The sequence below is a fragment of the Bos mutus genome, chromosome 9, assembly GCF_027580195.1.
Source record: "Bos mutus isolate GX-2022 chromosome 9, NWIPB_WYAK_1.1, whole genome shotgun sequence".
Classification (NCBI taxonomy): domain Eukaryota; kingdom Metazoa; phylum Chordata; class Mammalia; order Artiodactyla; family Bovidae; genus Bos; species Bos mutus.
The window spans coordinates 50,046,743-50,060,619 of NC_091625.1; the positions used below are offsets into that span (position 1 = coordinate 50,046,743).

General features: G+C 38.1%; 1 protein-coding gene across 1 annotated transcript in view; it reads left to right on the forward strand.

The window, feature by feature from the left end:
* The window catches only part of MCHR2 (melanin concentrating hormone receptor 2), a 38,723-nt gene that overhangs the window by 5,722 nt on the left and 19,124 nt on the right, over nt 1-13,877 (forward strand). The window contains exons 3-4 of the mRNA XM_070376447.1: nt 247-324; nt 9,738-9,909. Coding sequence (XP_070232548.1) covers nt 247-324; nt 9,738-9,909 — 250 coding nt within the window. The remainder of the gene's footprint in view (nt 1-246; nt 325-9,737; nt 9,910-13,877) is intronic.

Consider the following 13,877-nt stretch of genomic DNA (forward strand, 5'->3'; position numbering starts at 1 on the left):
GTATATTTTTGAGATTAGTTGTTTGTCAGTTGCTTCATTTGCTATTATTTTCTCCCATTCTGAAGGCTGTCTTTTCACCTTGCTAATAGTTTCCTTGATGTGCAGAAGCTTTTAAGGTTAATTAGGTCCCATTTGTTTATTTTTGCTTTTATTTCCAATATTCTGGAAATATATTTTTTAATTTAACTGTTTTTGCCAAGAAGGAATATAAATTTTTCAGAAATTTTCTTCTTTAATCTTATTTAGGATTATACCCCATATAATCCTTTAAAAGCATATGAAATAAGAGATAAACTGAGGCAAGCTAAAAAGGATATGAGATGGGTTAGAATTATACTAACGAAATTTTAAATTAATAGCAATATAAATAATTATTGTGTGTTATCAAGGACATTTTCTCTAATCAGCATTCTAAGGCAGCTCTGTCCAACAGAAAAATGAGCAACCAAGGCAAACCACATATGTAATTATAAATTTTCTAGGAGCCACATTTAGAAAGCCAAAAGGAACAGGTAAGATTAATTTTAATAATATATTTTATTTAATCACTATATAAAAATGATCATTTCCATATGTAATCAACATAAACTTGTAATTAAGGCACTGATTTATTTTTTTATATTTAGTCAAATTCAAAATGTTGTGTATAGTCTATATTTACAGTGCATCTCAATTCAGACAAGCCATTTTTCATGTGTTCAATAAGCCACATGTAGCTAGTGGCTGCTGAGGTGCTAGGGAAAGGTCAATTTCACATGCATACTGTGCTACTATATTAGGTGATAGGGAAAAAATGATGAAGAAAACATGACTCCTGTCCTTAGTGAAGGCAATGTGTAGGAAGTCTTTTGAGCTAGGAATCTTCCTAGGGGGTCCAGGACTATTAGCCTATATGTATCTTTCTCCAAATTAGAGATTCTCTCCTTCCCCAAGTCACTTCACTCCCATCTGTCAGAAAATGAATATAATATGCTGGTTCTATTAAAATAAGATACTCTACTACCACCGGTCAAAAAATGTTTTTATAAATATATAAACCTATGATGACTACAAAGTAAATGAAACACCTTCCCCTCGACGTAGGGCTTCCCTGGTAGCTCAGACAGTATAGAATCACCTGCTGTGCCTGAGACCTGGGTTTAATCACTGGATTGGGAAGATCCCCTGGAGGAGGAAATGGCAATCCACTCCAGTATTCTTGCCTGGAGAATTCCATGAACAGAGGAGCCTGGTGGGCTACACTCCATGGGGTCGCAAAGAGTCAGACATGGCTGAGAAACACTACAACACTACAACAAAACATGACTCCTGTCCTCAATGAAGGCAATATATAGGAAGTCTTTTGAGCTAGGAATCTTCCAAGGGGGTCCAGGACTATTAGCCTACATGTACCTTTCTCCAAATTAGAGACTCTCTCCTTCCCCAAGTCACTTCACTCCCATCTGTCAAAAAAGTATCTAAGCCTCAGTTTCCCCCATACTTTGAGATAGGTACTGTTCTTATTACTCTTTTACCAAGGGGGAAGCTGAGACTTAGATTCCTGAACCGAAGTTACACATTGCAAGTGGCAGAATGCAGTACAATTTATATAACCATAAACCCTTAAATATTGGGATGTAACTCCAGGAAGTAGAAATCTTATTGGTTTTGTTCTTTGCTATAAACACTGTAATGTAATGAGTGAATGGATGACTTAAAGTTGAGCATACCTAATCATTAAAATAGAGATTGCCCAAACACAGGTTCAGTAGAATTGGAGGAGATGAGTGAATGAGGTGAAAAATAATGAGATCTCCCAGTTAGCTGGGCCACAACTTAGAGAGAAAATCTACACCCTGGACCTCATAGGTATGTGTGCATGTGTATATGGATGGGGTGGAGGCAGGTATATACAATTGTTTTATTTTGTGCTTTGTGGCTATTGAAGCATTCTTAATGATTTTATGACTTGTTAGCAGCAGATTTTTTTCCCCAGATGATTTTTTTCTGATATTTAACTTGAAAATAGTAACAGGTAGCCATAAACCTGGTTCATTAGATTCATGACTATGGTTACTGAAAAATAGTTGAGGATTATTATTTCAGGATTTATTTCTAAAAATAATCAAAATTGTGTGAAACTGTCATTCAGATGTAAATAACCTCATCATCTGTTCTTTTGATTTATTCTCCACATCATGCTCCTCTTTGCCATGTACATATTCTTATCACTTTTCAGACTTCTTAACACTTTCTTTTTTCTTTAAAAAAGTCTAATTTCCTTGAAACTCATTCCTCCTTTTGCTTGTCCTAGTCATCATGAATAAATTGTGTATGTATGAAGGTGTCAGTGTATATAGATGAACGATGTGTATCAGAATACATTAAACTGACACTGTCAGTCTTCTTTTAACACCAACCTCACAAGCATAAATTTCCTTTTTTTTTTTTAAGAAAAAAAAAATCTTCTTACAAAATGACATTCTCAACTACTTAAGACCAGTTTTCTGGGGTTATATTTCAAGTCAGTATCAAAACTTGCAATTTAATAAATGAGAAAGTTTTCTACCCAGAAAAGTTTCAAGGGAAAGTATTGATTACCTGGGTGGATGGAGTCACTCCAGAGGTACCACGTGAAGAAAGACAAGGATAGTGCAGGGTGTTTCCTGCAAAACAGTTTTTATTAAGTTAGTCTTATTTAAGCATTGGCTTTTTTTTTTTTTTTTAGTTGCACCATGTAGCATGCAGGATCTTAGTTCCCTGACAGGGGATAGGACCCAAGTCCCTTGCGGTGGAAACATGGAGTCTTAGCCACTGGACTGCCAGGGAATTCCTTAAGCATTGGCTTTTGTTGTAATATTAGAGGGAGCTGACCTGGATAAAAATGGCCCTTAGATATAATGAAATCATATTTAACAATTGAGACACTGTTTATATAAAAAGTTCTTTAAAATAACCTCTTGAGTAAATATTAATAATATTTAAAATATGAACAATTTACACTGATGTATAGAACAGTCTTATGGACTCTGTGGGAGAGGGAGAGGGCGGGAAGATTTGGGAGAATGGCAATGAAACATGTAAAATATCATGTAGGAAACGAGTTGCCAGTCCAGGTTCGATGCATGATGCTGGATGCTTGGGGCTGGTGCACTGGGACGGCCCAGAGGGATGGTATGGGGAGGGAGGAGGGAGGAGGGTTCGGGATGGGGAACACATGTATACCTGTGGCGGATTCATTTTGATATTTGGCAAAACTAATACAATTATGTAAAGTTTAAAAATAAAATAAAATTGGAAGAATAAAAAAAAAAAATAATAAGACAAAAAAGGATAGAGTAAGGACAGATGCCAGAAAATAATTTAAGGTTTTGTAGGATACAATTTACCATGATACAGGCATTAAATTTTTTAAATAACTGTTCAAATGAAAGATATTTGATAGTAAACTGGGGATAGAAAAATGCATTTACCCTGAAAAGTATTCAGTACAGAATAATCTATAGTAAACACAAAATTCAGTAAGAAAAAAAAAAAAAATGAACAATTTAAAAATAATGCTTAAAAGTTTTCAACAGCTAATATTTACCAGCCATCAGTGAATTCATATTTTCTTCCTATATATTTAACTAATGAGTAGTGTCTATTAAGGACAGGAATATAAGTATATGTTACTTTGTGAACCTTGTGAAACACTAAATATTACTGGACACTAGCTTTTCATGTTTGGCTGTCATATAACTGGGGGGCAAGCAGGCCACCACCTGCAATAGCTAACAAGACAAGATGAAGAACAAGGGGATTATTTTCCTTGACATGAATTTATTATTCAACTGATGCATTTCTGAAGTTTGAAATTAAGTGAATTGATCAAGTAACAAATTTCTTAAAAATATGACGCATTCACAAAATTTTACTTAGAATTTTCACAAATGCATCAATTTGCCTTTACTTAGAATTCTAACATTTACAACAGATGCTAAGTATTGGGTTTTGATTGACAACAGGAAAACAGTCACAGCCAAGATACCAGGGCTTTTACTCTGTCAGATTTTTACTGATATGAGTGAAAATTTTAGATGAAAGGTTGCAGTTTACTTTCAGAGCTCTTTCTACACATAGTATTATTTCATAGATAACTTCCTTCCCCACTCTCTGAAGTCCCCGTCTTCCTCAGAGAAGCTGAGAGCTGGGAGATAAAATAAAGCAAGAGGTACAGAGAGATAGAAGGGTGAAGATGAAGAGATTTGCGTTGAGATTTAAATAGCCCAGGAGTTGTCACTAACATTTTTAACATTTGTTAAATGTTTTAAAAAATTAATGTATAGCCATATACATTACACTCCCAAATTTTAGATGTGAGACTGTTAGTCTTGGAAACACACAGTGTGAATGTTGGCTAAAACTTGGGGAGTTACATTCCTGTAGATTCTATTTGGAGGAGAGATATTGAAATACATAAATGATTTGGGAGATGATGGATATGCTATACATAATTCATTGGAAAAAGTTTGCATATGTCTTAAACTTAAATCACTGTTTCCAAAAGTACATATGTTTGCCAAGCCTATTAATTTCAATATATAATCCATATTTTCTTTTTTAACTTTGTGAAAATGCTAAAAAGAAGTTGTCATAAAAGTTAAATTTTCACCTCTTATCTTGAACGCTAGATTTCTGTGTATCTCCTCAAATCACTCTTAAACATCATATTTTTTCATGACCTAATAACAGAATGAAAACTGAAATAAACTAATCATCTAGACTTTTTCAAATAGCCACGTTTGTTGTTTTAAAGACAACATGAGGTCACTGAGTGTGATTGTTTTTCTGCATGATATTTTTCAGAGTTCAGTCAGTCATATATAACTGTTTTGCCTGAAAATACTTCTTTTGCTAAGTTTTTGCATATATTTAGGCATCAAATTTCAGCATAACAAAAGCATAAAGTTAACATTTATATTAGCTGATTTTTAAAGTTTGAAGTAACTGAATAGAAAAGTGGGAAAATTAAGATGAAAATAGGTACTAACATTAAAAAAGAAGAATGAACATAAATTTAGGTTCTTGCCTTGAAACTACATGGTCGATGTCAGACTGCTTTGTAAAAACTATTTTTTACTATCAATATTACCTGCAGAGCCATATATAAAACCCTCTCTTTAGCGGTGATCATCAATCTGACTTTTCCAGTTATCGCTTCTTTGCTTTTCTTTATATTTTTACTGTTATTATATGTATCTGTGGAAAATTATTAAAGAGATGGGAATACCAGATCACCTGACCTGCCTCCTAAGAAACGTGTATGCAGGTCAAGAAGCAACAGTTAGAACTGGACATGGAACAACAGACTGGTTCCAAATCAGGAAAGGAGTACATCAAGGCTATATGTGGTCATCCTGCTTATTTAACTTATATGCAGAGTACATCATGAGAAACACTGGGCTGGAAGAAGCACAAGCTGGAATCAAGACTGCTGGGAGAAATATCAATAATCTCAGATATGCAGATGACACCACCCTTATGGCAGAAAGCAAAGAGGAATTGAAAAGCCTCTTGACAAAGGTGAAAGAAGAGAGTGTAAAAGCTGGCTTAAAACTTGACTTTCAGAAAACTAAGATCATGGCATCCTGTTGCATCACTTCATGGCGAATAGATGGGGAAACAGTGACAGACTTTATTTTCTTGGGCTCCAAAATCACAGCAGATGGCAATTATAGCCACGAAATTAAAAGTCGCCTGCTCCTTGGAAGAAAATCTATGACCAACCTAGACAGCATATTAAAAAGCAGAGACAACACTTTGCCAACAAAAGTCCATATAGTCAAAGCTACGGTTTTTCCAGTAGTCATGTAAGGATGTGAAAGTTGGGTCATAAAGAAGGCTAAGCACCAAAGAATTGATGCTTTTAAACTGTGGTGTTGGAGAAGACTCTTGAGAGCCCCTTTGACTGCAAGGAGATCCAACCAGTCTATCCTAAAGGAAATCAGTCCTGAATTTTCATTGGAAGGAGTGATGCTGAAGCTGAAGCTCCAATAGTTTGGCCACCTGATATGAAGAGCCAACTCATTGAAAAAGACTCTGATGTTGGGAAAGATTGAAGGCAGGAGGAGAAGGGGACAACAGAGGACAAGATGGTTGGATGGCATCACCGACTCTCTGGATATGGGTTTGAGCAAGCTTCCGGAGATGGCAAAGGACAGGGAGGCCTGGCGTGCTGCAGTCTATGGGGTCACAAAGAGCTGGACATGACTGAGCAACTGAACAACAACAAATATGTATCCCTAATAATACTATAAAGAAAGCTGAGCGCTGAAGAATTGATGCTTTTGAACTGTGGTGTTGGAGAAGACTCTTGAGAGTCCCTTGGACTGCAAGGAGACCCAACCAGTCCATCCTAAAGGAGATCAGTCCTGGGTGTTCATTGGAGGGACTGATGTTGAAGCTGAAACTCCAATACTTTGGCCACCTGATGCAAAGAGCTGACTCATTTGAAAAGACCCTGATGCTGGGAAAGATTGAGGGCAGGAGGAGAAGGGGGACGACAGAGGATGAGATGGTTGGATGGCATCACCGACTCAATGGACATGGATTTGGGTGAACTCCAGGAGCTGGTGATGGACAGGGAGGCCTGGTGTGCTGCGGTTCATGGGGTCACAAAGAGTTGAACATGACTGAGCGACTGAATGGAACTGAACGATATAGATTAGTTTTGCCTGTGTTTTAAAATTCTACCTAAATGGAATCATACTATATGAACTTTTGCTTTTTACCCAATCTTAAATTGTTAGATTCATTCATGTTATTGTGTCTGTATATATTGTATCTGTTATATATTGTATCAGTTCCCTTCTAGTGCCATACAATATTTCATTATGTCAATTTATCACTTCTGGTAACCATCATTTTACTCTCTGTTTCTATAAGATCAGCATTTTTAGATTCCACTTGTAGATGAGAACATACAGTGTTTGTCCTTCCCATCTTATTTCACTTAGCACAATGCCCTTGAGGCTCATCCATGTTATCACAAAAGACAAGATTTCACTCTTTTTTATGGCTCAATATTATTCCTGTGTGTTTGTGTATCACATTTTCTTTTTCCCATCAGTGCACACTGAGACTATCTCTATGTCTTGGCAAATGTAAATAATGCTACAATGAACATAGGAGTACACGTATCTTATGATACTGATGTATTCAGACCCTGATGCTGGGAGGGATTGGGGGCAGGAGGAGAAGGGGACTACAGAGGATGAGATGGCTGGATGGCATCGCTGACTCAATGGACACGAGTGTGGGTAAACTCCGGGAGTTGGTGATGGACAGGGAGGCCTGGCGTGCTGCGATTCACGGGGTCGCAAAGAGTCGGACACGACTGAGCAACTGAACTGACTGACTGAACTGATTCATTTCTTTCAGATTTTCCCAGGAGTGGTACATTAAAACTAGTAGTTCTAGTTTTTAATTTTTTGAGGAAAGTCCATTCTGATTTCCATAGTAGTTGCACTAATTTACATTCCTACAAATAGTGCAAAATGATTCACTTTTTTCCACATCTTTGACCCTTGTTCTTTTCTTTTTTTATAATGGCCATCCAAACAGATATGAGAAAATAACTCATTGTAGTTTGATTTGCATTTTCCTGACAGTTTTGTTGACATCTTGTCATATACCTGTTGGCCATTTGTCTGTCTCCTTCGGAAAAAAATGTCTATTCAACTCCTTTGTGCTTAGTCGCTCAGTCGTGTCTGACTCTTTGCAACCCCATGGACTGTAGTGCATCAGGTTCCTCTGTCCATGGGGATTCTCCACGCAAGAATACTGGAGTAGTTTGCCATGCCCTCCTCCAGGGGATCTTCCCAACCCAGGGATCAAACCCAGGTCTCCCACATTGGAGGCAGATTCTTTACCATCCGAGCCAACTAGATTGCTTGTATTTTGCTAGTGAGTTGTATAAGTTCCTTATGTATTTTGGATACAAATCACTTATCAGATGGCTGGTTTGAAAATATTTTCTCCCATTCAGTAGGTTATCTTTTGATTTTGCTGATTATTTCTTTTGTTGTACAGACTCTTTTTACTTTGATATAGCCCCATTTGTTTATTTTTGCATTTGTTCCTTCATTTTGATGTCATGTCCAAAAAATCATAGCCCAGACAAGTGTCAATGGACATTTTCCCTGTGTTTTCTTCTTTTAGTTTTATAGTATGGTCTTACATTTAAGTCTTGAATGCATTTCAATCAGCATATAAGCAATGCTTGTGTCTTTGCATGCTTGCTGGTCATTGCCCTCAAAAATATTTTGAGGATTTTCTGATACCTTAGGATACCTGTTTTTCCCTTTAAAAAGGATCTGCATTTCTATCTACCCGGTATCTAGGGGGCTTTGCAGACCTGGACCACCTAATATTAAGTTCAAGCCTTGAGAGTCCATGGCCTGCCTACTCATGGTCTAAATCTGCAAGGATTCTTCTGGAGCTTCTCAGTGAAAATCTGCTTTTCTTTTCCTTCTCTCTCTCCTCTCCATTCCAAAGTCACCAAGGCAGCTCTCAGAGTTCCCAATGGTTGTGGAGATAAGAAAGAAAAATGTAAATCAGGTTTATTCATAGCTAAGGACATTGCCCCTGGGGCTCCAGCTCAGAAGAAGGGTTCTTCTGCAAACTTCCCCACCTTCAATAGGCTGAGAGCCTTGACGTCCCTCTGGCCAAAATACAGACATTCAACCAGAGCTCAAATTGTTGTGGCATTAAGCACCTTCTGGAGAAAGATAGCCTTGATGATTCAATATTCCTCTTACCTTGCAGTTACTGGATCTCATCTAAAAACTAGCCAAGGAGGGGCCACTAATTTTTCAGATCTTGAATATTTTTAAATTGCTGTGTACACACACACACACACACACACACCCATATATACATTTTGCTCATAATATTTTATTTCTTTCAGTGAGAGAGTTAATCTGAGTTACTCAGTTTACTATTACCAGAAATAACACTTAGATGGCATTTTTTTAATGTCTTTTATCAAGATGGTTGACCAACCAAATAATTTCATGGCTCCATTGGTTTTGTTTGTTTACTTTTTATTTTCAGGTTGGTAGCTGGACATTTTTTCCGTGCCATAATTCTTCTTTGAACATGGTCCCCTGAATTACTACAACACTTCCCTTCCCACACTGTCCTTTACTGATCTAACTCTTCCTCATCCCTCAAGACAGGCCAGGAATCATCTTGGGAAGTCTTATCCCACTGCTTTTCTAAGCAATCAGAGTTGGAGTCTCCCATTCATTTTTATCAGAGATAAGAGAAGATATACTTAACAACCTAGGCACTGTGGGGGTTCTAGCCAATACGACTGACGTGCAAGTCAATAAGAACAGATGCCAGCTGTAAACAACCAGCACCAGTGTGTCCTGAGTAAATATTAGCTGTGATTGGAGCATGTACTACAATCAGGTGGAGAACACGTGCACACTATCCTGGTATACTGTTCAATAATTTACTGTTTCCATATCTCCTCTGGTAATTCATCACATCATATGGACAGGAAGCAATCATACTCACCCTGGAATCTTATGTTGCATGAGTTCTTGGTGCAAAGAAAGCCCCAATAAATATTTGTGGAATTAACAAAAACTTATATGGAAAGAATTACCTCAAAATTTCATTAAATAAATCACATCCTATTCCTTCAAAACTTTAACTACTGGGGGTTCATGGACAATGAATTTACTTCACTCATCCTGTTGTAATAGGATGTTACATCCTGTTGTAACACCTCTGCTGAACTTTTGAACAAATCATGGAATGGAGAGTTTGCTTATCAAACCCTCAGCATGGTGGGTACTGTCATCCTTCCTTCCATGGTTGGGATTTTCTGTTCAACAGGGATGGTTGGCAACATCCTCATTGTATTCACTATAATAAGCTAAGGGCTTCTTTTTCATTTCCATAATTAACTTCGTTCTATACTTCCTAAATGAATCCTTTCTCCCTTGTAGAATTTTTCCTAATGAAATCAGATTTTGGAAACATTTGTTTAAGATACTTAAAGAGGATCTATAGATATTTTCATCATGTAAATATTTTCATCAAGTAAATGCTGAGTCACAAATATCAAAATGAAGAAACCTAGGCCAATGCTGACTGCTGAGTCAGTCAGTTTTTAGAGCAGCAATTTTTATTCTTAGCCACACATGAGAACCATGATGGAGCTTTTAAAAATCCTAACACACAGTTTTTCCCCCAGACAAATTAACTCTGAATCTCAGGCAGCAGAGCCCAGGCAAGGATTGAAACTGTTTCAAGGCAACTATTTTATTTTCTGGCAATAAGAGTTTTCCTAAGAGGCTGATCTGGTTTGGCTGGTAAAAGAGACTCTTCTGCACTCATTTGGGCAAGAGAGAGACTATCCCAATCACCCAAACATTCAAGCAGTCATGCATGGTGGGCTATTCCCTACAATACAGACCACCCGTGTGGGCCAAGCTGAGAGGCATCTGCTCCCTATCACCTCCTGCCTTTCTGTCACAATCCCCACCTAATTCAGCTAATTTCCTGCTTCCTCTCAAACCTACAGCATAAGGTTTAACTTGGAGCATGAAGAACAAGTTACAGTTGGCCCCCGATATCCATGGGCTCAGTATCTGCAGGTCCCACACCTGCAGATTCAAGCAATTTCAAAACTATCTTGAAAAAAATTCCAGAAAGTTCAAAAAAAGCAAAACTTGAATTGACCGTGCTCTGGCAGCTATTTCCATAGCATTTACATTGTATTTAATACTGTTTACATAGTATTTTCATAGCATTAGGTACGATAAGTAATCTAGAGATGATTCAATATATTAGGGAGAATGTGTGTTGGTTATAAAGAACACGGCACCATTTTATGTGAGGGACTTGAGCATCTTCAGATGTTGGTAGAGGGGGTCAGGGCGGTGGCTGTCCTAGAAATGATCTCTTGTGGATATAGAGGGACCACTGTACTTGTTCTCTACCAGCTTCAGAAAATGGATTTAGAGTTTGCATACACATGCCACATTATTACATGATTATCTTTGCTCTATTGATTATTTTCACATTTAAGTTTTACTTGTTTTAGTACATACAAGATGTTAAAACTTTTTTGTCCTGGTCTATGATCATGCTTATAGCCACCATTTTAAAAGATTTTTGTCCTCAGTTCAGTTCAGTTCAGTCACTCAGTCATGTCCGACTCTTTGTGACCCCATGCACTGCAGCATGTCAGGCCTCCCTGTCCATCACCAACTCCCGGAGTTTACTCACGATCATGTCCATTGAGTCGGTGATGGCATCCAACCATCTCATCCTCTGTCGTCCCCTTCTCCTCCCGCCTTCAATCTTTTTGTCCTTATTTATATATTATAAAACAATTTTAGGGCTTCCCTTGTGCCTCAGTGGTAAAGAATCCGCCTGCCAATGCAGGAGACATGGGTTCCAACCCCGGTTCGGGAAGATCACACAAGCTGTGGAGCAACTAAGCCCATGTGTCACAATTATCGAGCCTGTGCTCTAGAGCCCGGGAACCGCAAGGACTGAGCCCTTGTCCTGCGACTACAAACTGGAGAAGGAAATGGCAACCCCACTCCAGTATTCTTGCCTGAAGAATCCCATGAACAAAGGAGCCTGGAGAGTTACAGTCTATAGGGTCGCAAAGAGTCAGGCACAAGTGAAGGGACATAGTACACAGGCAGTGCACATGAAACAAATCATCAAAACTATCATTAAATCTACAAAGATGGTTGGATTTCCCATGTGCATGGAAGAATCCTCACAGGACCAACTGAAAACAAGAGCAGCCCTGGGGATGGTAATACGAATGACACTATCCCTAAGAAAGCCCATCACTAGTCACTTTCCCCATTCGGCTTCTTATCAGCCAGGCCACTTTCAAATTTTATTCTCATTATCTCTGTAGTTAAATATTGTATATCAATGGTATTTTTATACCATCCATAATTGAAGGTTTATTTGGTATACTGGAATTCTACTTCTAGTAAATTCAGGCATTCCTTATTGTGTCCTGTAAAACCATTTGTGAATATCAAGCATTTAAAATTATTTCTTAAGTTCTGGAAGCAGTTCAACTCAATATGTATTACTAAATACCTGCTGCATGCCCAGCACTTTTATAAGTGTTATGTAAATACCAAAGAAATATGGCAGCATCTGTCTCTAAAAGTTCACAATTTAGTGGAGGAGATAAGATGCAAATACATGAAGCCATTTGAAAAAGAATACAAGGTATTAAGAACAATCAAATGGGAGGGGGAAAGATGGTTCAAATAATAAGTTCCAGGAAGGGAAAAGAAAGTAATCAAATAGTCTCAGAAAACTTTAAGGAGGCAATAGCATGGAGTAGAAAGTTAATAGTCAGAGGACTTTCCTGGTGGTACAGTGGATAAGAATCTGCCTGCCAATGCAGGGGACATGGGTTTGATCCCTGGTCCAGGAAGATTCCACCTGCCTCGAGGCAACTAAGCCCATGTACCACAACTACTGAACCACACTCTAGAGCCCACAAGCTCCAACCACCAAGCCGGTGCCCCACAACTACTGAAGCTCAGGAGCCCTGGAGCCCACGCTCTGCAACAAGAGAAGCCACTTTGAGTAGCCTGAGCACCACAATGAACAGTAGCCCCAACTCCCTGCAACTAGAGAAAATCTGGGCAAAGCAACAAAGACCCAGCACAGCCAAAAATAAGTAAATAAATAAAAATTTTTTAATGAAAGAAAGTTAATAGAGACCTGGGGTGGGGGGTGCAGTTTCCAGCTCACTCTGTTTGCCAGTTGTACCTGACCACTTCTCCTTCCATCTTTCCTCATGCCCCTCAGAATTTCTGCCATCCTGTCCTAAAGATCTCCTGGTAGCTCAGCTGGTAAAGAATCCACCTGCAATGAGGGAGACCCCAGTTCGATTCCTGGGTTGGGAAGATCCATTGGAAAAGGGATAGGATACCCACTCCAGTATTCTTAGGCTTCCCTAGTTGCTCTGCTGGTAAAGAATCCACCTGCAATGAGGGAGACCTAGGTTCAATCCCTGGGTTTGGGAAGATCCCTTGGAGAAGGGAAAGGCTACCTAGTCCACTATTCTGGTCTGGAGAATTCTATGGACTTAATAGTCCATGGGTATCACAGAGTCAGACATGACTGAGCAACTTTCACTCACTCCTAAGCATACAAATTCTGTGCCTCATGCCTCTGGAGCCTTGGTCCCACAGTTGAGAAACCAAATTCTTATAAGGTGTTAGTCCTCCAGAAATGGTTGCATTTTTACAGATAATTTTTATTTGCAAAGACTCGAGTGAAATTCAGGCCCCATGACAAGCAATTCAAGAAATATTTGGAGCCAGAGAAATTTTAGTCCCTCTCAAATTACACCAATAGACAATGGACCTGATTCCATCCACTCACATGGAGACCAACCTGGCAAAAAGAAGAAATTTGGAATGTGAACTCTTCTTAAAGTCAGTATTGAGCTGTAATTCCTAGAAACAGATTCTCAGTAAGTAAACTGCCATTAAACTGAAAAAAAAAAAAACAAAGGAAAGAAGGAAAACCTGAGCTGTCATCCTTACAAACTATTTGCAATGATTGTGAAAAATCTATTACTTCTTCATATCATCATTTCATAGATAACATGTGAGAAGACATATATTAATAGAGCTTTTAAGATAAATCTTTTACTTGTTCAAAAATCATTTGAAGGCAACTTAGTTTTTATTTTTATTGCTAAATTGTTAATATTTTTCTTTGTAAACTTTTCTCCAAAAATTTATTAATCAGTCCAAAGTCATTTGAAAGTAGATTAGTTTTAATATTTTTGGCTTAAAATTTAAGTTTTTGTTAATTAATCTCCAAAATTGTTAAGGCAA